This window comes from Microtus oregoni, unplaced genomic scaffold (assembly GCF_018167655.1).
Source record: "Microtus oregoni isolate MIOR12 unplaced genomic scaffold, Mior012 000005F_ref0000423, whole genome shotgun sequence".
NCBI classification, from domain to species: Eukaryota; Metazoa; Chordata; class Mammalia; order Rodentia; family Cricetidae; genus Microtus; species Microtus oregoni.
The window spans coordinates 30369685-30395278 of record NW_024543064.1 but is presented as its reverse complement, the minus strand read 5'-3'; the positions used below and the strand labels follow the sequence as shown (position 1 = coordinate 30395278).

The following is a 25594-nucleotide window of genomic DNA, read 5'->3' as shown; positions in this document are numbered from 1 at the left end:
AACTCCCTATTTGATAAAAGATAATGACCTGAATTCTCTGGATGAGACCCTTAATTTTTGACAAAGGGGTTAAATTCCTTCATGAGAAATCTTGAAAATCTATGATGGTTCAATAATTGAGATTAACACATGTATTAAATAAATAGGATACAGCTGGTGAGATGTCTCGGCAGGTACTTGTTGAGATCTGAGTTTAATCTCTGAAACCATGACAGTTGTTAAGAACTGACTCCTGAAAGTGGTCCTCTAATTCCCATACATACGCCATTTTATATGCATGCCCACACTTAAACACACACACATACGCAAAATAAAAATTAAAAATAGAATCCTGTTAGCACAAGTAGGAATATGTAAGTGAAGGAATCAAACATTATTTTATAAATCTATCACAACACCAACATTTATTTCTTTGATGTTATACCAATCTCCATAAACATTTTAAGTCTCTCAATTAGCCTTCATCAGTAACAGGCAATATTTATTCATTAATTCATAATGCGCAGAGAATTTAATATACAGGACCTCATTCAAGACTCACCACTGAGTAACATGCTGCAGGGGAGTTAGCTCAGTAGAACATTTGCCTTTCAGACACAAAGTCCTACTTTCCATCCTCAGTCCTGAGACGAGGTGGTGTACACCAGTCATCTCAGCACCCAGGAAGCAAAGAAAGGTCAAGAGTTCAAGGTCATCCTTGACTCCACAGAGAATCCTAGACCTGGCTGGACTACACAAGGTTCTATCGCAAAATAAAAATAAGGTGGGGGGGACAGCAGATAAAAAAGACCCTCCTCCAAGACTTTTAACCTAAGTTGGGCCCACAAATTACCAAGGTGAAATGAGAGAACCCATTGCTGAAACTGTCCTCTAACCTATAATACACACCAGGGCATGATCATGACCCCACACACACAATAAATAAAATCTAATAAAAAATTTCAAGAAAGGAGAAAAAAGTGGGGGGAATAGTTCAGTAAGCAAGTATGTTCAGGCCTAGAGACCTGAGTTTGGATACCCAACATCCATGTCAAAACGTCAGGCATGGTGTTACAGACCTGTTGTAACCCTGTAACTGGGAGGCAGAGAAAAAAGGATACTAGGGCTCACTGGCTAACCACTCTAGCCAATGTAAGCTCCAGGTAAACTGAGAAATCCTGTCTCAAAAGAAAAATAGTGGATGATAAAGGAAATCACTCAAGGTCAAGCCCTGTTCTGAACAAGTGAAAGCACACGCACACAACCCACAAACATTTACAGTCCTACCCTGCAAATTGCTACTTTTAGGTCTTTTTTGAGACATTGGCTGGTCTTGAATAACCTTGCACTTCTGGATCCTCCTGGTTCCCCACACCCAAGTACTGAGAGTACAGGCACGCGTCAGCACGCCTGGTACGCGTCAGCACGCCTGGTTTTTGAAGCACTAGGAATCAAATCCTGGCTGTTCTGTATGCTCGACAAGCACTCTACCAATTGAGCTACAGCCGCAGCCTGTTAGGTCCCATGTTTTTAATAAGTTGACTCTAAACAGATGACTTGCCTGTGGGACCTGAACACAGGACTCTTATTTAAATAGTTTATATTGTAGTGTCTCAAAATACTGTCTGCCACCAGAGTGAACAAACTAGCTCTATCCAAGCCTCCCTCGCCCTTATCCCTCCTGCCACTTCCAGGAGTTAGGGTTAATTCCATAAGGATTTTTGCTCTTTCTGGATATAAAGTTTTCCTGCTTTGTCTAAAAAATGTTCTCAAGTCTAATGTGTTAAATGAGATTTGTTAAGTGCCATTCAACAAAGTATCAAATTGAAGGGTCCAAAAATGCCATTCAATATCCAGGAAACACCTCAGCTGCTTCAAGGTTCACAAAGGGCTCCTGCGTGTTTTCACAGGCACTGGGTGACCTCAAAAAGATGGAAAACTTGGCTAGATGTACTAAGCAACTAACTCCTCCACAAAGTTCCAAAACATATAGAATTCTGTCTCAACCTCCTATTTTTCCCACCTTCAGTTTTATCCCTCTGCTCCAGGCCTCTCTCAGAGCCAATAAGGTCACTGATACCTTCACCTGTTTTTATAAAACAACATACAACTTGAAACAACTAATATACACCAACAGCCTACACGAAATATATTTAAATTAAACAGCACTTAAAATAAATATAACACACCCTCCTTTCTCTTAGGACTTAAAATTCCCCCAAACTGAGCATTTTCTTACCACCAGCATTCCAGTCCTCCAGGAGTTTCAACTACAACACTTGAGCACCTGGAACACCATTCTCCTCGCTGAGGACTCTCTAGATCACACAGTAACAGAGGAGCAGGCGATGAATTCTCAATCTGTTAGGTAATTCACTCAACTATCCTATCAGAAGGATTTAGTAAATGTTTCCTGTGGGTGGAGGGTGAGAAAGAAATGGCAAGGGAAGAAGAGAACGAATACAGGCCTATTACTTATGAACTCTGAATCTAAACTCTAACAGATTCCTAGGAACCACTGGACTAGAACACCCAGAAGTACAGTCTTTCATCTTAAGAGAGCTTTTCAGTTCAAATCTGCATAAACAAACTTTGTCCTTCAATCTTTCAACTCCACGGCAGTTTTTCAAGGTCACTTTTCGGAGCAGCGACAGAGGCCTGCAGTCGGAAACTTGGGCTGTTTATCCCACTCCCTTGGAAGTGTCTAAACCTAAACCCCAAAGGATCCTCTCAGGTAAACCCTTTCCTCAAGAGGAAGTAAGGGAAGGCAGATCAACACCTTCCAAACTTCTCCTCTAGCCAGGCCTGCTCCCTTCCCCGTCCAGAGCAGCTGCTGCCTAACTGCTCTATACTCAATCTGCAGCAGGAATGTTCCAATGACCTTCATTCAGTATTTGCAAATAAAGAGAAAAACAAAGAACTGCTTTTTAAAAACCAAGCGTACAACGGATCTTAGTACACAGAACTAATGATTCCACTATTCACAAGAACTGACTTGTTACTGATTAGCAACCTCCATTAGCTTCATATCCTTAAAGAAGGGGGTAAATATCAAGGGCAAAAGGCTACCTACACTCTTCACTTTTCTAATCACAAACTGCAGGTAAGTGCCTTAAATATTTCATACTGAAAACAAAAGAATTTTGCTTGAATCATTTTAAAGAACCAAATCAACAGCTGACAAAAATGATAAGCTTGTCAATTCAAATTTTAACTGGCCTCTAAACTAATCAGCACATTAAACTAACATGAACATCTTACATCAAAGACTTACTCAATTGATTCCTATTATAATAAGAGAGGCAGACAGGTAGATCAAGAAAGTTACAGAATTTCAGGCTGGCATGGGGGCCTTCCCTATCAGAACCTGCATCAGTTACAAATCATATTTTCAAACAAATGAAAGAGCATTAATGTTGCTTCTATCTCTAAAAACATGTGTGACAACAAAGTGCATGGAAATAGAAAAACTCTTAAAAACAACTCAGCTTATTCTGGAGAAAAGCTTCAGTGCACTTGAACAAAGGAAAATTATTTGGAAAACAGTTAAGTTTACCCAATGCAAAGACAGTGCTTTGCTTCTGTATGCCCATGAAAAATGATTAGCCCTTCTTGCATCTGTCTTGTCGATATTAAAGTAGGAAAACCATAGTTGAAGGACATGCAAAATCTAAACAGAGCAAGGTAATCTAGGTGCACCGGGAAGGTATGCATGGAATGTAAAGTGGCCATTTTCTGAAACAGTGCAACTTGCCTATACTCTCTGAAGCTAACAGTCTCTATCATCTCAACACGAAACAAAGAATTAAACTTACCGAGAACTGCATTAATTTTACATGGAGTTATTTATATCTCCTCGGACAGGGAGAATTTAAGTCACTCCTATCCTTCCCCCTAAAAAAGGAACGGAGGACAAAAGGCAGCAGAAGATGCAGAAACCTGAGTCTGGAATGTCCACTCCAGTGAAAACCCGAACAGCTGTCCTCCCACCCCCCAGCAAACTATTCGCCATTTTTCTTTGTCTTTCAGCTGACCCCTGCCTCAGTGAAAAACTCTGAGGCTCCAATGAAGCCTGCAGCCTCCTTCCACTTTAACAGTCAAAGGCATTCAATCTAGCCTGCTATTTGACACCAAACCTTGCCTCCAAAGCTGTCCCATTGGCTGAGCCGTTTTATCAGCTAAGACTACAAAGCTGTGATTGGCTGTTCACGTCATCAGTTACCTCCTTTGTACACTTCCTGTTTTAAAGTTACCTTGAGAAGCAGAACAGGGGTCAGATTCTTCACTTCAAACCCAAGAACTTAAGGAATGGAAATACTCAGCAAATGTACACAGCAGACACTTATGGTCTCATGCGCTTCAAAAACGGAGGAGGGCAAATTTAGAATTGTTCTTAAAAATCAAAGGAAAAGGGTCGCCACATTTCCCACCCAAAGGATTTCCTATTGGCTACAGAGTTCCATTTAAAAAACTGAAGGTAATTTCACTGCTTCTGATTGGCCATGAATAGTGTCTGTAAGATATTGCTACAGTAATCTATGGCAGTAAACCAGAGAAGCAATGGGCACAAGGTTGGAAAGTTGTGACAATCTACCTCCAGGTTTCTACTGACCATTATTATCAGAAGAATAAATCCAGGCAGGGTTAATCAAGAAAAAAACTCAGCCTTCTCAATAAATCAAAGTGAAGCTGTGACCATCCGATAGTCTTCTGGATTTCTAAAAGGTGCCTGTCTTTGTATTCATGGTAATTTTTAAAGCACAGGTTATCACCAAGGCGATGCATTTTATTTTAAAATACTAATAAATCAAAATAGGAAGATTTGGGGGTAATGTATGAAGTTAGTGGCACAGACAGTGGCATTTCAAAATCCCACTACAATGCTCCATTTCAACCTACTGAAAATGTGATGGAGGGGGATTTGCCTTCCATGACATCAAAATGCTAAAGCAGGCATGCAAGCACATACCTGTAATCCCAGTTAACTAGCAGAGAGGATGGTGCAAAAGAATTCAGAATTCCAGTGTGGTCTACATAACAAGACCCTGGTTGTTTGTTTGTTTTGTTTCTGAAATAAGCAGCAGGAGTGATCTCAGGAGAGATTAATAGCTTTACTTGGCTCACTGTCGTTTCTGGAAACGCTAAGGTACTGAAGGTCACCAGGGGTAACCTTCAGAGTTACCTACAGATTTTGGACTCTACAACCTAGCTTTTATTTGTTTGTATTTTTTTGTTGTCGTTGTTTGGGGTTTTTTGTTTGTTTGTTTTTGAGACAGGGTTTCTCTGTAGCTTTGGAGCCTGTCCTGGAACTAGCTCTTGTAGATCAGGCTAGCCTAGCACTGACAGAGATCCACCTGCCTCTGCCTCCCAAGTGCTGGGATTAAAGGTGTGCACCATCACCACCCAGTTTACAACCTAGCTTTTAATTACAACACAGACTAAGCTTGAGTCCCAGTTTGGTCATCTGTAATACACTCTATATACACTGTAGGGACTAAATGTGTTAATATATATAAAGAACACTATGCTGTACTTGAATACCCATTGAAAAAATATTTAGTGCTAACTGCCATCTAACTCTACCTTCTTGTTTCTTACAGAGGACACCATGCAGAAAGAAAAAAGACTTGTGTTAAGGCCCTAGAACTATTCTGTAGTAATTTCTCTTCTATGCCCTGTATTCCTGCAGCAAGCAATCCTCAGCTGTAAAGAACTGTGTAAGAGGACTCCCAGCTGGACCAAAAAAAAAAAAAAAAAAAAACTTGGTTTTTAGGCCGGAAATCCAGGCCTTTCACCACCAGTCACAGCTGAGGTCTGGTTATTGTTATAAAGGTCTGCCTTTCAACTCTGTTTTTTGATGTACCAGATTAAACCAATCAAGTTCCTTGCTACTCTGTGAAGGTCTTGGGCATAGTTTGTATTAGTTCTTGGCAGTTTACAAGAAAACATTTCAACTCCTATTTCTCATCAGCAGTCACCACAGTAGAATTCAAACCACAGTGGGAAGAGAACACAAATTATCCTTGAATTTCCATTTGGCAACCTGACCCATTCACTTTCTCTAGCTGATTCTACCTTAGCCTGATTCCCTAGCTGATACTACCTCTGCCTAAGTGCCTCATGGGATATCTAGGACTCCATTCTTCCCTGACCCTGCATCTTGGCAGTCCTCTACACCACACAATTGCATCTATTCATCCTAAAAAACACTCTCATCATTAAGAAGACCAGTAACTCAGGTTACTCAGTTCAAGCTTCAGTGCTCTCACAGAAGGGTGAGAACTCATGTTCTTGGCCAAAACACTAATTTCTGAATTGTAACTACCTCCTTAATAGCTGTTTGATCTTAGCCAAGTTACTTAGGCATTCCTGAGCTTATTTCTTCATGCTGAAAGTGATAAAACAGTATTTACTCCCAGGAGAGCTGAGATAAATACAAGTACTAAGCAAATCTGGAATTTGGTACTCAATAAATATCTAAACATACATTTTACCATAGTGCTTTATACACACTATAATTTATTTTTAAAAACATCTTTATTACCACGGAAGAGACTCTTCAAAACAGCAACTGTGTCTTTCTACATGTATTCCTGATGCTCAGCATCAATACATAAATCAAGTGCACTTGTAATCCTAGTACTCTGGAGGCAGAAACAGGAGGATTTCCATCAGTTAAAGGACATCCTGGCTGCACATAGTAACCACCAGGCCAACCAGAGCAGCACAACAAAATCCTGTCTCCAAAAAATCAAGTCCCTCCTACCTCCTGAAAACCAGTCTTGACTTTAGCCACAATAGCAATAATGGGATAGTGAGAACTGGGAAAATTGGAGAGTGAATATCCTATCTAAAGGGGCAAACGCTATCAGCTCTAATAACAATGGTCATGTAGGCCGGGCGATGGTGGCACACGCCTTTAATCCCAGCACTCGGGAGGCAGAGGCAGGCGGATCTCTGTGAGTTCGAGACCAGCCTGGTCTACAGAGCCAGTTCCAGGACAGGCTCCAAAGCCACAGAGAAACCCTGTCTCGAAAAACCAAAAAAAAAAAAAAAAAAAAAAAAAAACAATGGTCATGTAGGAATACTGGTCTAGTGCAAAGTGAACTCCAGATTTTTTTTTCTTTTTCTTTTTTTTTTTTTTTTTGGTTTTTCGAGACAGGGTTTCTCTGTAGCTTTGGTGCCGGTCCCGGAACTAGCTCTTGTAGACCAGGCTGGCCTCGAACTCACAGAGATCCGCCTGCCTCTGCCTCCCAAGTGCTGGGATTAAAGGCGTGCGCCACCACCGCCCGGCAACTCCAGATTTTTTTTTTTTTAAATATTTATTTATTTATACAATGTTCTGTCTGTATGCCTGCAGGCCAGAAGAGGGCGCCAGACCTCATTACAGCTGGTTGTGAGCCACCATGTGGTTGCTGGGAATTGAACTCAGGACCTTTGGAAGAGCAGGCAATGCTCTTAACCACTGAGCCATCTCTCCAGCCCCCAACTCCAGATTTTTTAAAGACACAAAAGTCAGATTATTTTAATGTCAAACCTTTGCATTTTGATGTGTGTTTCAAACTGTTTACAAAGTTATAAGCAAAAAAATTTTTTAAAAAGTTATAAGCAAATCAGCCGGGCATGGTGGCCCACACCTTTAATCTCAGCCCTAGGAGGCAGAGGCAGGCACGTCTCTTCAAATTCAAGGCTAGTTTGGTCTCCACAGTGAGTTCCAGGCCAGTCAGGACTACAGATAGCGAATCTCAAAAAAACAAAAACAAATAAGCAAAGGAAAGAAAATCTGAAGCTTTTTACTGCATTACAGCTTCTGATACAAATCTTTCCCAACTTAGTTCTAAACAACTATTAACTACTCCCCCCCCCCAAAAAAAGCACCACCTCAAGGCTTGTTTGTGTTTTGTTTTTATAAGTGTCAACATATTTTCAGAAGAGAACAGAAATAGTTAAACCTGATGGTATAAGCCTGTAATCCTAGCTACAGGCTAAGGCAGGAGTATGATAGGATGAAACCTCCTAAAAAAGAGAAGCCAGGCGGTGGTGGCACACGCCTTTATTCCCTGCTCTCGGGAGGCAGAGGCAGGTGGATCTCTGTGAATTTGAGGCCAACCTGGTCTGAGTTCCAGGACAGGCTCCAAACCCTGTCTTGAAAACCAAAAATAAAAAATAAATAAAAAACAAAATGAGCTGACTAGTAGTTCAGTGGTAGGGCACTTCCTACAAACACACACAGGTTCAATCCTAACTACAAAACAATAATGACCACCCTAACAAGATCCTTATCTTCATAAAATTATCTTCATAAAAACATGCAGCACTGGTGCTTAGGAAACGGTTACTTGGGCTACACAAAGAAAATCTGTTTGGAAAAAAAAATGGTTATTCAATGAATGAATGGGAGGGAAGGACCTTTGATAGATGATAAATTCTAAATTATTCTATTAAAAAAAAAAACCCTACAGTCTCAAAGCCAGTCTAAACGGCAGGGGGCCAGCCAGGATACATCGTGAGGGGGCCAGCCAGGATACATCGTGAGACTCTCCTAAAATTAAAACACACAAGGGAGAGGTGCAGGTACAGATTAACCAAAGCATAAATTGAGACCAATGGATGAAAAATTATTCTGGAGGAACTTACTTCAGCTCTCAGCTGTCCAAACATGGGGACAAACTGCCTGGAAAGCTATGAATGGGACTGTTAGTCACAGGCTGTCTCTACACTTGACAAGAATATGTAAAGAGAAGAAAAAGAACAGCAATGTAGAGCAGCACACAAAAAAGCCCAGACTTTGCACCTAGCAGATTTAGACTCCAATTCCTTACCATCACAACTGTGTAGCTGATGCCTCAAGATAGTTACTAAAGCTCCACTGCAACCAGTCTCCTGTACTGCAACAGCTTACAGAGTTGGAAGATTAAAATCATTTTTTTCTTCAACAAATACTTACAGGCACAGACAGTACTAAGCCCTGAGTCTCAAACCAGACACAATGTCTGTCCTCAATGGGATTAAACTCTATTGTAAGAAATTTAACCCAGAGATCATGATGCCATGTTAGTTACAAGGGCATACACACAGTGCTAACAGGAGGATACAGAGAACCTCACCGTGTCCCTATTAAATGCCAGGCTGCTCAGAGGGCTTTCTGGGGGGAGTTAAGATCTCATAGAATAAGAGCCCTTGGTATGACAGAGCCAGCGGTGAAAAATATGAATGGAAAGTCAAGCATGCTGGTGTATACATGCGTGACCTCATCACTCACAAGGCTGAGGTCAGTCTGGGTTGAATAGTGTACTAGACCCTGCCTCAAAAGAGAGAAGGGGCCAGGCATGATGATACATGCCTTTAATCCCAGCATTTGGTGGGCAGAGACAGGAGGATCTCTGTATGTTCTGTGCCAGACCTGATCTATACATTGAGTTCCAAGATAGTTAGGACTAAATAGGGAAAGCCTGTTTAAAAAAAAGGGGGAGGGGTGAGAAAAGGGGAAACAGCAAGGAGAGGGAGTAGGGGAAGATGGAAGAAAGAGAACTCTTTTTGTGAACCAGTAAGACTCAGTGGTTATGGTTATTTTATTACTACTACTCCATGTATGGGCTGCAGAGTTCAGAGGACAGCTTCTGGAAGGAGGGTTCTCTTTCCGCCTGAGGGTCTAATGATCAAACTTAGGTCATTAGGCTTGCAAGGTAAACACTTTTACCCACTCAGTCATTTTGATAGCCCAGAACTCAGTAGTTAATGACACATGTAGAATAATATGCCTGTTACATGCTCAAAAAGAGATACTACTAATTATAATTTATTATCAATTAAATTGGATAACCTTTAAAATAATAATCTCTAACTGTGTCACTTTTGAGATATATCTCAGTCTCAGAAAAGTCCTTTCCCAGTATAGGCCCAGCTGTTCTGCACAGACTGCTCTAGAGCTCTCACCCAAGCTCCACTATACGATGGTCATAACACACAGGTACAGAGGCTTGACTGATATCTGTAAAATAAGGAACTAGATTTCACTTGTTTACTATTCAGTAACACATTTTTGTAGAAGGAAAGATTCCAGGCAACTCTTTTAGGCTAGCCTTCCAAAACAGTTAAAGAGTTTAATGCACTAGCTGGGTGTGGTAGTTCATTACTTTAGTCCCAGCACTAGAGAGGCAGAGGCAGGATCTCTGTAAGAGGCCAGCCTGATCTACATGAGTTCCAGGACAGCCAGGGCTATGCAGAGAGATCCTTTCTTTAAGAAAGGAAGGAAGGAAGAAAGAGACAGGGAAAGAGAAAGTTTGCTGCACGTTTTCCTTCCTAAATTTAGTATTACTAAAAACATTAAATATCATCATTAACAAAATATTCTGCCTTCCAGATTACTGCCAACCAAGCACACACTGTTTCTTAAACTGTCCATTTCATAAGGAATAAGTTCTATGTTAGTGAGCCCCCTTGGGAGAGTAGTACTTTTTAAGACAGAAGTGACAAAGCATTCAACTGTGAAGATAGTATATACCTCTTAAGCCTTCATTCTTTAAAAATGGACATCATACACATTCTCTTTTTAAAAAAATATTTATTTATTTACTTATTTATTATGTATACAATATTCTGTCTGTGTGTATGCCTGCAGGCCAGAAGAGGGCACCAGATATCATTACAGATGGTTGTGAGCCACCATGTGGTTGCTGGGAATTGAACTCAGGACCTTTGGAAGAGCAGGCAGTGCTCTTAACCTCTGAGCCATCTCTCCAGCCCCCCATCATACACATTCTTAACATTGAGCAAAGAATCTCACTTCGCCAGGCTGTGGAGAAGCATCCCTTTAATCCCAGCACTTGGGAGGCAGAGGCAGGTGGATCTCTGCAAGTTCAAAGCCAGCCTGGTCTACAAGAGCAGGTTCTAAGACAGGCTCTAAGGCTACAGAGAACCCCTGTCTCAAAAAAACAAAAACAAAAAGCCGGGTGATGGTGGCGCATGCCTTTAATCCCAGCACTCGGGAGGCAGAGGCAGGCGAATCTCTGTGAGTTCGAGACCAGCCTAGTCTACAGAGCTAGTTCCAGAACAGGCTCCAAAGCCACAGGGAAACCCTGTCTCGAAAACAAACAAACAAACAAATAAATAAACAAATAAGCAAAGAATCTCATTTCATACAGCTACCTGGACACTTTGCAGCTTTTGAGTCTAGGAATTGGGGCAATTAAGTACCATGAACAGCTTTAGAAACTTAAAGCTTTTCACCAGTGACATGATAGAAAACACTCTATGTGGCCAGTTGATGGTGGTGCTCATCTTTAATTCCAGCACTCAGGAGGCACAAGCAGGCGGGTCTCAGTTCAAGGCCAGTTTGGTGTACCCGGTGAGTTCCAGGACATTCAGAGCTGTTACACTAAGAAATCCTGTCTTCAAATACCAAAAACCACCAAGCAGTGGTGGCACATGCCTTTAATCCCAGCACCTGGGAGGCAGAGGCAGGTAGATCTCTGATTTCGAGGCCAGCCTGATCTTCAGAGCAAGTTCCAGGACTGCCAGGACTGTTTCACAGAGAAACCCTGTCTGAAAAACCAAAACAAACAAAACCACTCTATTTGTAGCATCATTTCCTGAGTCATCTATCTCATTTCTTCTCTTATTGAAACACTGTTCAAGATCACTATTTCTGGTTCTAATCTCAGAGCAACCCTTCAATCTTACACACTACTGACTTTAAATGGGCAGGATAGCTTAAATAAGACACCTTTATGTACCTTAGACATTGGAAATTTAAACCTTTAGTTTAAAGCTATTCTAGAAATATTCAAGTGCAGAAAAGGTAGACTGTAGTTCATCTCTCTAAACTACACCTGAAGGTTATCCATTAGAAAGTTCTCTTTGCAGACTGGGAGCATAAACCCAATACTGAGCCGGGTGGTGGTGGCGGCACACACCTTAAATCCCAGCACTCAGGAGGCAAAGGCAGGTGGATCTCTGTGAGTTCATGGCCAGCCTGGTCTACAGAGCAAGTGCCAGAACAGACTCCAAAGCTACAGAGAAACCCTGTCTCAAATAATAATAATAGTAATAATGATGATGATGATGATGGAGGTGACCACAAGTGCTTCTCAAAGACCATACACCATTGTTGAGAAAAATGAAAGGTGGAAGGGTGTGAACAAATCTTGCAACCTGACAAAAGGTTCTGCAGGCAGGAAGATTTTTTTTTTTAAACAGAATATTATCTTCTGCTTACTTTAAAAAAAAAAAAAGTTTGACCAGTGACTATAAAACACACAAACCAGGCACCAAAGCTACAGAGAAACCCTGTCTCAAAAAACCAAAAAAATAAAATAAAATAAAATATAACACACAAACCAAAATCCAACTTCCAGTAAAATTTTCTGCATTAGAGAATCTAAATTCTCTGAAGAGAATAATACTGGTTGTTCTAACTTTAATAATTGCTTCTAGCAAATGTGAAACGCTTTTCATTCCAACACCATCTATACCTGGCTGCAACTGGGAGTTAACAGAGGCTATCATAAGACAACTTTTCCCTGAAACAAATTACCCAGCCACTTTGAGCATGTAGAAGTTTAAGACTGACTTCACATTGGCCCATGGAAAATCAGCCTCTAGGCCACAACAGCCCAAATGATTGAGGTCTCTCCTTTCTATCAGTGGTTGCTCCCCCATGTGGAACCCTGCTGCACACAAAGGAGGAGAGAACTACAAAAGACCTTCTTGTCAAGAAAGCTCTCACTGAATGTCAGTTAGAATGGCACATTCTATGCTGTTCTAAAAAGAAAATAATGAGTTCTCTCATTTATTAAGGTCCACAATGTTATCTTCTCATATGCTATTATACTCATTTTTTGTAATTACTACTAAAACTCAGACAATACCACAGCACACAGAAATGTCAGGGACACAAATCAGCTGCTATCCCAACCTTTCCCATAGGCACTTTGTGGTCAAAGATGGAATCCATTTCCTCCTGCAGATAATCCACTGAAAATAAGAGGGTGCTTTCAGTCTGAAATGAGCTGTATGCTAACCTTCCTAACTTGTCCCAGTTCGTGCATGAGAAACTGAGTAAGCAAAAAAGCTACAAGACATTAGGTAACTCACAATCAGTTCCCTCTAAAACAAGTAGAAAGGAAAAGAACAACTTGCTAGTTAAGGAAGGTCCTTTTGGGGGTAGGAAGGCAGGTTTGGGATTTTTGGTTTATCAAGACAAGAGTTTCTCTGAAGTTTTGGAGCCTGTCCTGGAACTCGCTCTGTAGACCAGGCTGGCCTCGAACTCACAGGCAAGATCAGCCTGCCTCTGCCTCCCAAGTGCTGGGATTAAAGGTGTACACCACCGCCGCCCAGCAGTAGTGTTCTCAAATTGGAATAAAATTCAAAGTCATTTGTGACCCTAAGCATGTCCTCTGCCATTTTCCTTCGAATGAATGAGGTGAGCTTGAACTTATGACTTGAAGTCATCACTGGAATCATGTGGTAGTGCACTTTCCCGCATGTAACTCTGGGCACTGTACCAAAGGGGCTAAAGAAAAAGTCAATTAATCCCAGCACTCGGGAGGCAGAGGCAGGCGGATCTCTGTGAGTTCGAGACCAGCCTGGTCTACAGAGCTAGTGCCAGGACAGGCTCCAAAGCTACAGAGAAACCCTGTCTCGAAAAACTTAAAAAAAAAAAAAAAAAAAAAAAAAAAAAAAAAAAAGAAAAAGTCAAAATATACCCTGTAGACTAAATATTCAAGAGGCTGGGACAAGAGGATCCCAAGTTAGAGGCTAGCTTGAGCTACATAGGAAGATCCTGCCTTTACTTTTATCTCATTTTTTTTGTTTTGTTTTTCAAGACAGGGTTTCTCTGTGCAAAAGTCCTCGCTGCTGTCCTACAACTAGCTCTTTAGACCAGGCTGGTCTCAAACTCAGAGATCTGCCTGTCTCTGCCTCCCATGAGATGGGATTAAAGGCATGTGCCACCACTGTTCAGCTATTTTTATTTCATTTTAATTAACTAATTAATTTAGAGACAAAGTCTCATATATCAAAGTGTGGCCTCAAACTCCTGAGCCTTCCTTCTCTGCCTCCTGGGTGCTGGGATTACAACTATGCATTGCTAGGTCCAGTTTATTTGATGCTAGTGGTCAAATCCAGGGCTCATTACATGCTAGGCTCATGCGCTACCATCTTGAGTTGCATCCCCAGTCCAACAGCTGGCTTTTTCATCTCTTCCACAGGTGAGGCAATGCTGTCCAGTGGAATGAAGTCACCTATCCAATAATTGAGGACAGACACAGCTTATGGTTTGTCTTTGCAAAGCTAAGTGACCTTGACAAGGTTCTCTCACTCTTTAGAACCTCAACACACAAGAATATGCTTTAAAACAGCTGCAGATAGCTTTCTGAACTAAAATGCAAGTGTTTTTCTTTTCCACAGCCAGGTATCTATGGTACCAAGGTAATACAGACTTTAAAAATAAAGAATGGCGCCGGCCAATGGTGGCGCACGCCTTTAATCCCAGCACTCGGGAGGCAGATGCAGGCAGATCTGTGAGTTCGAGACCAGCCTGGTCTACAGAGCTAGTTCCAGGACAGGCTCCAAAGCCACAAAGAAACCCTGTCTCGAAAAACAAAAATAAATAAATAAATAAAGAATGGCCATGTGGTGGTAGCACACACCTTTAATCCCAACACTTGGGAGGCATGAGCAGGTGGATCTCTGAGTTCCAGGAATAAATGAATAAATAAATAAGGGCTCCAGCTGGTCATGGTGGCACCCACCTTTAGTCCTAGCATTCAGGAAAAAGAGATGGATCTCTATGAGTTCTAGGCCAGCCTGGTCTGCATAGTGAAACCCTATCTCAAAAATAAAATATAAAAAGCTCCAGGTTGCCGGGCGGTGGTGGCGCACGCCTTTAATCCCAGCACTTGGGAGGCAGAGGCAGGCGGATCTCTGTGAGTTCGAGACCAGCCTGGTCTACAAGAGCTAGTTCCAGGACAGGCTCCAAAACCACAGAGAAACCCTGTCTCGAAAAACCAAAAAATAAAAGAAAAAAAAAAAGCTCCAGGTTGGCAAAATGGCTAACCAAATAAGGGCTCTAGCCACAAAGCCTGAAGACTGGAATGCAACCCATGGATTTCACACGCTGGAAGGAGAGAACATGCACCTACAAGCTGGTTTCTGACCTGAAGCATGCTATGGCTCACACAGACAAATATACAAATAAATTAACAATTTCAAAATAAAAAATAAGAGCTCCAAGATACAAGCATGGCAGGGCTCTCTGGGTAATCTCATCAGTTAGAAGGCAGAGTCAGAAGAAGGGTAAGGAATCAGTTACACAGTGAGTTCAAGAGTAGCCTGGACTAAATGAAACCTTGTCTCAAAAAGGGGGGAGGGAAACTGAAGAAAAGGTAGGAGGGGAAGAGAGAAGATATAAAGCTGTAAGAAGAGGAACTCTGTAAATAGCGCAGAAATTGAGAATTATAGACCTAGGTCTGGATCTGGACTCAGTCACTTACTAGCTGTGAACTTAATTCCTAGTGGTTTTGTTTTGCTTTTAGAGAGTCTCACATGGTACAGGTTGACCTCAAATTCCAGGGCTCAAGCAAGCGTCCCACCTTACTCAGCGTGGCTGGGACTTCAGTAACACTGCACCAGGCGCAGTGCACCTGGCTCCAGCAAATGACTGAACTGTTTCCTCAGAGAATGAATAGCACTGCCATCATGTGTGTGACGTAAAATGCACATGTACCCCAGCTAGTAGAAAGCAAGCACTCAATACAAAGTAGTAATAGCTCTATTATTCCTGAGTTTGATCCACGGACCATTAGTGATTCAGTACCTCTGAAATGGAAGTAAAAAGATCAATTTTAGGGATGGGGGTGTGGCTCTGCTGGTAGTGTTTGCCTATCGTGCACAAAGCCCTGACTCTGTCTTCTAAGAGCAGGAAACTTTCATCTTTCATATGAAACATCTCAAAACTAGCATGATCCCTGCCCCTGCAACCCCTAACTTCCCAATTATGCAAAGACCTTCTAGAGCCTACTTAATGCGATGCTAAATTTGGCATTCAGTGCCTAAAACCTGACACAACTGCCCAATGAAATCCCTTTCTGTTTACTTGTTTCTCACACCCCCATGCCAAGGGCCCAGAATGGACTCCGGGGCTCAACTCATATCCTCCGAGTTTCACAACCTGAATTCTACAGAATCCTTAGTCTGACTCTGTGTTTTGGGTTCTCAGGCTCTCTACTCCCATACCATGCACTCAGACTTCTATGCAGGGTCATTCCCAAGCACGTCTAGCACCCCTAGATCTCGAAGATCTTTCTTCGGTAACTCCCGTTCCAGTGTTTACAAACCAGGGACCTACACGCCCCCATCGTGTAGCTAGCTGAGTGCCTCTGGAATCAGGAGTGTCCCCTTTTGCAGCCCGTACCCGGGCTACCATTCTTTCTCTCTTCTTAAGCCCTTCGGCTTCGCCCCAGAGTCTCCTCGCCACGCTGGCATTAGAGGGATGGTTGCTCCGACCGCCAAAGCCTGAGCAGTTAGCTAGCATCCCGACAGCCGCCAATTCCTTAATCACCCCCCAGGCCGGAGCCGGCGTGACCAATAAGGTGCCAGGTCCGCGGCCTCCCCGTCGCCGACCAATCACGAGCGAGCCCCCCCGCAGTCGCCTTCCGCCAATGGGAGAAAGCCCGCGGGCCCAGGCGCACGGACCCCGCGAGCGCAGCCGCGGCGACAGCCGCGGGCCCGGCGAGGACACAACATGGCGGCGACAGGCCCGACCGAAGTGCCGCAGCGGCCGCAGAGGAAAGTGAGATCTCCGCCAGAGGCGGGAAGCACCGCCCCCACTGCCGGCCGCCGCCGCCCTCTCCACCCTCCCGTCCCAGCTCCCATACACTCACAGGCCTCTGCTCCGGAGTCCAGCAAAGAAAGCAGCCGCCCCCGCGCCGCTGCGCCGTCGGGCAATGCAGAGGCCCGGGCGCGGTGGAGGGGAGGGGGAAGCGTGCGTCACGGAAAACGGAGCGCGCGCGGAGCGGGGGCGCAAACAAGATGGCGGCCGCGCCGTTGTACCGTCTCTTTCCCCCCCCCACCCCTCCCCCTCCGCGCCTTGACTCTTAGCACTGCGTAGTGCGCAGCGGCTGAGCCGCCTGAGGTCTCGCGAGAATTGAGAAGGGCTGACTACCCACCAAAACGGAATAGTGAGATCTGAGACTTTTCTGACCCCGCCTCCTCCCCGGGGCTCTGGAGGCGTTTCCTGGTGACCTCCGAGGACTTTGTTTTCCTGAAGATCTCCGCTTTGATGTTCCTGCTTCTGAATTTTAGCAAATAGTTTTCCGTGTTTTGTTTTGAAAAGAAATGAATGGTAGGGGGAAGAAGGACTTCGCCAGTATTCCAAGTTTAAAAAGTCGCCAGGGCCAGTGAGATGGCTCCGCAAACCTGACAAGCTGAATTCGATCCGTAGAATGCGGGATGGACCCGAAAGGAGACTCCTGAAAACTGTTCTCTGATCTTATGTGCGCCCGCAGAAGCGCTCACACACACTAATGAATGTAACTTAAAGATGATATTTTCTTTTTTTAAATTTTTATTTATTTTATTTTCGAGACAGGGTTTCTCTGTAGCTTTGGAGCCTGTCCAGGAACTAGCTCTTGTAGACCAGGCTGGCCTCGAACTCACAAAGATCCGCCTGCCTCTGCCTCCCGAGTGCTGGGATTAAAGATGATATTTTCAAACCTGAGTGTTAGGAATTGGCATAAAAGATTAAAGATGGTTGGGAGGTGGTTCAATTAGTGCCTGCCACACTCAATGAAGACCAGAGTTAGATCCCCAACACCCATGTAAGAAGCTAGCACAGGGGTCCTTCCATAATTGCAGGGCTAGAAAGGAAATCAGCCTGCCTAGCTGAATCAGCAAGCTCCAAATTCAGTGAGAGGCCCTCTCTATAAAAATAGGTTAGAGTCAGGCATGGTGATACATACCTTTAATCCCAGCATCTAGGAGGCAGAAGCAAGAGCCTCTCTGAGTTTGAGGCCAGCCTTGCCTAGAAACCGAGTTCCAGGCCTGCCAGAGCTACACTGGGACACCCTGTGTCAAAAAATAGGGTGCAGTTGCCATTGAAGATGTCCAGATGTTGCCTTCTGTGGCACATTTGTACCCACGCAAATACACACACACATAAATATTGTAGAGCTAGGTGTGGTGAAACATGCCTCTAGTCCTAGCACTCAGGATATTGAAGCTCAGGAATCATAATATGGAAGCCAGCCATTTGCCTGGGACAGTGGGGGGTATTTTACCAGTTTACTTTTTATTTTGGACAGGGTCTTGCTGTAACTGGTTGTTTTGGTGTTCATAATGTAGTCCAGTCTGGCCTTAAGCTCAGGAAAGTCTTCCTTGCTTAGCCTCTGGTGTCCTGGAATTACAAACATAAATTACCATGCCCAGCTCAAAAAACATTTTTTTTACTCAAAACCATAATAAGAAATTGTACTTTGGCACACACCTTTAATCTCAGCACTCGGGAGACAGAGGCAGGCAGAACTCTGTGAGTTTGAGGCCAGCTGGTCTATAAGAGCTAGTTCCAGGACAGGCTCTAAAGCCACAGAGAAACCCTGTCTCGAAATACCAAAAAAAGAAAAGAAAGAAAGAAAGAGAAAGAAAGAAAAAGAAATTGTACTTTGACTGAGCTGTGGATGCAGCTGAGCAGTAAAGTCATTAAAATGCTTAAGGTTCTGGGATATGTTCCAGCACCAGAAAGAAAAGGAGGCAGGCCTGAGGATGTGGTTCAGAGTGCTTGCCTGATATGGAAGCCCTGGGTTCAAAACCCAGCCAGGCACAAAACCTGGTGTGATGGTTCATTCCTTTTAATCCCAAACTCTGGAAGTAAAAGTAGAAGGATCAATGTTAAATTTCAACCCCCACCTCACACACACACCAGACAAACGCTGAGGCGCCTATTCAACATATCAAAGCAGACCTTGCCTCCCAAGCAAAGCTCCCAGTATTCTTCAGTCCCTACCTGTTACAGGGTATGGGTGGCATACTCTACCTACTACCCTGAACTCTCCAGCCCAGGGGCTGGGCTGCCCTTCTCCCAGAGGCTCTACCCTATATGATCTAGACTCTTTTGTAGCTTTGGTCTCCTGGCTGCTACACCTGTCCATAACCCCCTCTTCCCCCTACACACAACAAATACACACACAGGGCCCAGATTAGCCTCAGCATGTCCACTCTGGGACTCTCACAGATGCCCCACTTCTACTACCCTCTCTCATCTACAATAACCTTTCTCCTCCACCATGCCTAGGAGCAGTCATGGCCTTTCCTTTCCTTTCTGTCTTTTTTTTTTTTTATTCAATCAGAAGTTCAAAATCAAGTCAACTAAATGGTTCAGCCAAGAAAGGCACTTTGCCTTCAAGCCATATAACCAGAAATCAGTGCCTTGAGGCCTGTGTGGGGGGAGAACAGACTCGGGCAGTTTTTCTATCAGCTCCACTAGTGTTACATGCATACCCCCACAAACACACACACACACACGAGAAAAAAATATGTTGTTCAAGGTAATCCTCTGCTATGTTTAAAGGGTGAGGAGGTTGATATAGAGAAATAAACTTAGCTAAACAAAAACTTGATAGGTTTGCCAGTATTTATTAGAAAGTTATGTTTGTGAAAACTGTGCATGAAACAGTCCAAATAATTAGAGATTATTTATTATACTGTAATCAAGTATGGACAGCGTGTAGGGGCTGCAGATCGTGTTCCTTCAGAGCCTGACAATTAGGTTGCTCCTAGAATTATACTAAATCCAAGTCTATATAGGAGAGGAAATTAGCCAACAGCTACCTCCTTAAGAAATAATACAGCAGGGTGGTGGTGGCGCACACCTCTAATCCCAGGACTCAGGGGGCAGAGGCAGGTGGATCTCTGTGAATTCAAGGCCAGCCTGGTCTACAGAGGAGTTCCAAGTGAGCAAGGGTTATTACATAGAGAAACCTTGTCTCTAAAAAAAAGAAAAGAAAAGAAAAGAAAAAAATAATGCTGGAGCACTGACCAAACAGAAAAGTCCACTCACAGGAGCTGGTGAGATGGCTCGGTGGTTAAGACTGTGTACTTGCCGGGCAGTAATAGAGCACACCTTTAATCCCAGCATTTGGGAGGCAGAGGCAGGCCTGGTCTACAAAAGCAAGCGATACACAAAGAAACCCTGTCTTGAAAAACAAAAAAAGACTGTAAACTGGTCTCTTGCAGAGGGCTTGAGTTCAGTTCCCAGCTTCCATGGGGGAGTTCACAACAACCTGTAACTCCAGCTCTAGGGGATCCAATACCTTCCTCTGGAATTTTTGGGTAGCCTGCACATACCTACACATAGACACATATAATTAATTAAAAATAATAAAAAGTAGCCAGGCGGCGGTGATATACACTCGGGAGGCAAAGACAGGTGGATCTCTGTGAGTTCGAGGGCAGCCTGGTCTACAAGAGCTAGTTCCAGGACAGACTCCAAAGCTACAGAGAAATCCTGTCTCAAAAAACCAATAATAAAGCTAGGCGGTGGTGGCGCACGCCTGTAATCCCAGCACTTGGGAGGCAGAGACAGGCGGATTTCTGTGAGTTCGAGGCCAGCCTGGTCTACCAAGGGAGTTCCAGGACAGGCTCCAAAGCTACAGAGAAACCCTGTCTCAAAAACAACAAAAAAACCCCCAATAATAATAATAACAACAACAATAATAAAAAGAAGTCCACTTAGAGTGGGCATGTAGCTCCATGATAGAACATATATTCACTGTGCACAGCCCCCGGGGTTAGAGCCATAGCACATAAATGGTAGAAGAGAAGAAAAGGAGAGTCCATTTAGGATCCTAAAGATAGCCTGTGCTGCTTCACTTGCTGGTTTCTGAAGATTGTGTTGCAGGGGATTACAGGGAAGGGGAGTGAGCAGGGAACAGAAGGTATTTGCCAGCACTAAAGCATTTCGGTATTTTCATGGTCAGTAGTATAATTGATAACAATACAGTAGGAACACAGGATGAATATGAGTCCTTGTTCTGGATTGGGTTGTTATCCATAGTCTTTGTGCCTCCCTTTCTAAAGTCCTTCCAGTGTGGCAAGTTCCTAGGGAATTGCACTTCAAGCCTTAATCAGTAAGTATGACTTTGTTTCGAAGTTTGGATGGCTAGATTGTTAGATGTGTTTGTTGTTTGTTTTTAATTCAAAATTTTTAAATTTGTATATTTGTGACATGTACATTGGTTCTCTCCTTGATCCTGAGGTCCATCAATTGAGCTAGAGTGACTAGCTAGAAAGCTCAGGGGATCTATTTCTGTTCCACCTATACTGGATTACAGATGTGCACCATGACATCTGGCTTTTACACGGGTGCTGAGCATTCAAACTCATGTCTTCATGATCGCAAGGCAAGCACTTTACCCACTGAACCATCTCCCCAACCTGGATTTTTGTCTTGGTTTTTATTTGCTTGGTTTTAGATAGGGTCTCAAGTATCACAGGCTGCTATCTAACTTGCTATGTAGTTGACGATAACCTCAAGCTGCTGATCATCCTGTCTTTGCCTTCCAAGTGCTTAGATTACATGCCTGAGATATGAAGCCCAGCTTGGTTTTGTTTTGTTTGAAATGAGGCCAGAACTCTTTTGTCTCCACCTCTCTAGTACCAGGCATGTGACATGTGACACCAATTTAGCCCTGTTTTGATCAAGGAATTATGAACAGAAGGTTGGAGATGTACCTAAGTAGCAGAGGTTTTGCCTAGTTCTTACCTGGTCTGCACAGGGCCTTTAGCCCAGTACTGGAAGTGTGAGGGGAGATAGGGCTTCACGTAACCCAGATTAGCCTTGAACTTGCAATATTGTCAAAGATAATCTTGAACTTCTGACCTTCCTACTTCTTCCTCCCAAGTGCTGGCATGAAACCCTTCCAGGCAGAAATTTATGAAGTGTACATGCTCCTGCCTTATTAGTTTTCCCCTGAAGCACATCACAAATAAATCTGCTTCTCCAAGAATGAAAATGAGCAGAGTCACAGCTAATGTATATGATATATAACATCATTTGAGCAAGAAATAAATCTTCCTTCTTATAAACCGCTGCGATTCCTTTTGTTGCTGCCACAGCTCTCTCTGGGAGTAAACCAAGAAGAGCTCATCTGCAGATATGATCATGAAACAAAACAAACTCTGATCAAGTCATGTGGGAAGATTTTCAAGGAAGGCGAGTGTGAATAATACAATTTAAGAAATGGAGGCTTAATCGGTTTTGTTCAGTGATCTGATTATACCATTTGGAGAGATTTTTTTGAGAAGGGCTTGATCAACAGTGGTATCCCAAACCAAAGTAGTCCCAGAAGGTAACTGTGGAGGTTTGAATGTAATTGAGCCCCATAATCTCACAGGGAATGGCATTATTAGGAGGTGTGGCTTCATTGGAACTTATATGGCCTTGTTAGAGGAAGGTATCACTGTGGGGGCAGACTTTGAGGTTTCCTAGCTCAGGATATTGCCCAATAACTCAATTTCCTGTTGCCTGCAAGATGTAGGACTCTCACCTACTCCTCCAGCACCATGTCTGCCCAGATGTAGCCATGCTCCCTACCATGATGATAATGGACTGAACTTCTGAAACTGTAAGCAAACACCACAATTAAATGTTTTCTTTATAAGAGCTGCCATGGTCAAGGTGTCGTCTCACAGCAATAAAAACCAAAACTAAGGGCTGGAGAGATGGCTCAGTGGTTAAGAGCATTGCCTGCTCTTCCAAAGGTCCTGAGTTCAGTTCCCGGCAACCATATGATGGCTCACAGCCATCTGTGATGAGGTCTGGTGCCCTCTTCTGGCCTGCAGACATAGACAGAATATTGTATACATAATAAATAAATAAATAAATAAATAAATAACAAAACTAAGCCGGGCAGTGGTGGCACAGGCCTTTAATCTTAGCACTCTGGAGGCAGAGATAGGCAGATCTCTGTGAGTTGGAGGCCAGCTTGGTCTACAAAATGAGTTACAGGACAGCCAAGGCTATTTCACAGAGAAACCCTGTCTCGAAAAATTAAAGCCAAGCCGGGCGGTGGTGGCACACACCTGTAATCCCAGCACTCGGGAGGCAGAGGCAGGCAGATCTCTGTGAGTTCGAGGCCAGCCTGGTCTACAAAGGGAGTTCCAGGACAGGCTCCAAAGCTACAGAGAAACCTGTCTCAAAAAACCAAAAAAAAAAAAAAAAAAAGAAAAGAAAAACTAAAGCCAAAACAAATCAAAAAACCCAAACTAAGACAGTAACATTGACATTGGACATACATATTTTATATATGTGTGTGTGTATATATATTATACACACACACACACATATATATATATATATATATATATATATATATTGGTTTTTCAAGACAGGGTTTCTCTGTGGCTTTGGAGCCTGTCCTGGAACTAGCTCTGTAGACCAGGCTGGTCTCAAACTCACAGAGATCCACCTGCCTCTGCCTCCCGAGTGCTGGGATTAAAGGCGTGCGCCACCGTCGCCCGGCTTACACATATATGTGTGTATATATAAATGTATATAATATATATATATATATATTATTAGAGTGGCTTACAGGCTGTGGTCCAGTTAGTATGATAATGCTGTCTCCCAATAGAAAGAATCCAGTAGTTGTTCAGTTTAAAAAAATGGTTGTCAGACAGCCAGACTTTTGCGCCCGACTGTCGGTCTCCTCTCCATGGCCATTCGCGCCACCATGGATCTCTCTGCCATCTATGAGAGCCTCCTGTCGCTGAACCCTGACCTCTCATCCGACCATGGAGGGACTGAGCCCTCAGCACTTTGGAGCATAAACTCATCTGACTCCGTCCCATCTGGGGTCACTTCTAGCCTGACTGGCCGCTCCGCCAGCCTGATGGAGGGCCGAAGCTGTGGTTGGGTACCCCAACCCCCTGGTTTCGCACCCTTGGCTCCCCGCCCAGGCCTTGAACTGTCACCCTCACGTACTTCGCCTCCTGCAACTCCCACCACCTCCTCTCTATACAAGACTGAGCTCTGTCGGACCTACTCAGAGAGCGGGCGTTGTCGATACGGGGCTAAGTGCCTGTTTGCCCACGGCCTGGGTGAATTGCGCCAGGCCAATCGCCATCCCAACTACAAAACGGAACTCTGCCACAAGTTCTACCTCCAGGGCCGTTGTCCCTATGGCTCTCGATGCCACTTCATCCCCCACCCCAACGAGGACCTGGCTGCTCCGGGCCAGCCCCACGTGCTTCGCCAAAGCATCAGCTTCTCAGGCTTGCCCTCGGGCCGCAGAACCTCACCACCACCACCTGGCTTTCCTGTCCCTTCCCTGTCCTCTTGCTCCTTCTTGCCCTCCAGCTCCCCACCACCACGTGGGGACCTTCCGCTTTCCCCCTCTGCCTTCTCTGCTGCCCCCTGGTCCCCTGTGACTCGAAGAGACCCTATTCCAGCATGTTGCCCCTCCTGCCGAAGGTCTACCCCTAGCACCATCTGGGGGCCCTTGGGTGGCCTGGCTCGGAGCCCGTCTGCACACTCCCTGGGATCCGATCCTGATGATTATGCCAGCAGCGGTAGCAGCCTGAGTGGGTCAGACTCACCCGTCTTTGAGGCTGGGGTGTTTGGGCCTCCCCAGCCCCCTGCACCCCCAAGACGTCTCCCCATCTTCAATCGCATCTCCGTCTCTGAGTGACAAATGCCTACCCAGTATGGATCAGCTAGATCTCAAGGAGGGTGGCGCTTATTGCTGTGGGGACCTAGGGAGACTCCTGTTAGTAAGTGCCTCCTCCCTGACATTCCAGAAAGCATTAACCCTACCCTGGTGCTGTGCTGGGGCAGGTCCCTAGTTCGCAAGCTCAGTGTTTGGATTGCTTCCCAGGATCCCTAAGATGTAGTATATTTGAGAGACACAGTTGACAGTTTGGTCTTCTAGGGTTGTTTCTGAGAGAGGCGCTGGTGTGTGGCCCTGGCTGTCCTTGAACTCTAGAAAAGCCTTCCTTAGCTTCCTTCCCAGTTGTGGAGTTACCTAGGTGTGCACCAGCCCCTCCCCAACTCTGGTTTCCTGGAATCGGAAAGTGCTGTGAAGAGCTGGCTCCCACAACCCCATCCCAGTTTTTACTAGACCCCGAGGTTCCACGTTCAGTGTCTGGTGGTTGAATCCTCCCCTGAGGGAGAATCCTGGTGCTCAAATTTCCCTCCAAAAGAAAATAGCCAAAGTCATTGCCAAATCCCTTCCCCAACCAGTGGGCCCTTTATTTATGACGACTTTATTTATTGTAATAAGATTTTATAGTATTTATATATATTGGGTCATCTACTTCGTTTCCCTTTTTGTAATATTAAAATGGATACTGTATAGAGTATACTATAATATATTAAGTAATATATTGTTACCTTACAGGTCTATTTTTGTGGATTTTTGGAATTTTTAAATAAAATCTTGAGTGTGAGCTGAAAAAAGAAATGGTTGTCAGCCGGGCGGTGGTGGCGCACACCTTTAATCCCAGCACTTGGGAGGCAGAGGCAGGTGGATCTCTGTGAGTTCAAGGCCAGCCTGGTCTACAAGAGCTAGTTCCAGAACAGCTATAGAGAAACCCTATCTAAAAAAAAAACAAAAACAAAAAA

The 25594-nt window shown here is 44.0% G+C and overlaps 2 protein-coding genes across 3 annotated transcripts in view; one reads left to right on the top strand and one right to left on the bottom strand.

Moving 5' to 3' along the window:
* The window catches only part of Nfyc (nuclear transcription factor Y subunit gamma), a 66786-nt gene extending 49805 nt beyond the window's left edge, over positions 1 to 16981 (bottom strand). Inside the window, exon 1 of one of the 2 annotated variants that reach the window (XM_041652395.1) lies at positions 16863 to 16981. The gene's annotated coding sequence lies outside the window, so the exon portion shown is untranslated. Of the gene's footprint in view, positions 1 to 2218; positions 2346 to 16862 lie in introns of those variants that run through there. The other variant, XM_041652396.1, reaches the window with a different exon arrangement.
* A 6706-nt stretch (positions 16982 to 23687) lies between these two features.
* LOC121448921 (mRNA decay activator protein ZFP36-like) lies at positions 23688 to 24871 on the top strand. The gene has a single exon (XM_041653199.1). The coding sequence runs from the start codon at positions 23688 to 23690 to the stop codon at positions 24660 to 24662; it is 975 nt and encodes a 324-aa protein (XP_041509133.1). The 3' UTR covers positions 24663 to 24871.
* The last annotated feature ends 723 nt before the right edge of the window (positions 24872 to 25594 follow it).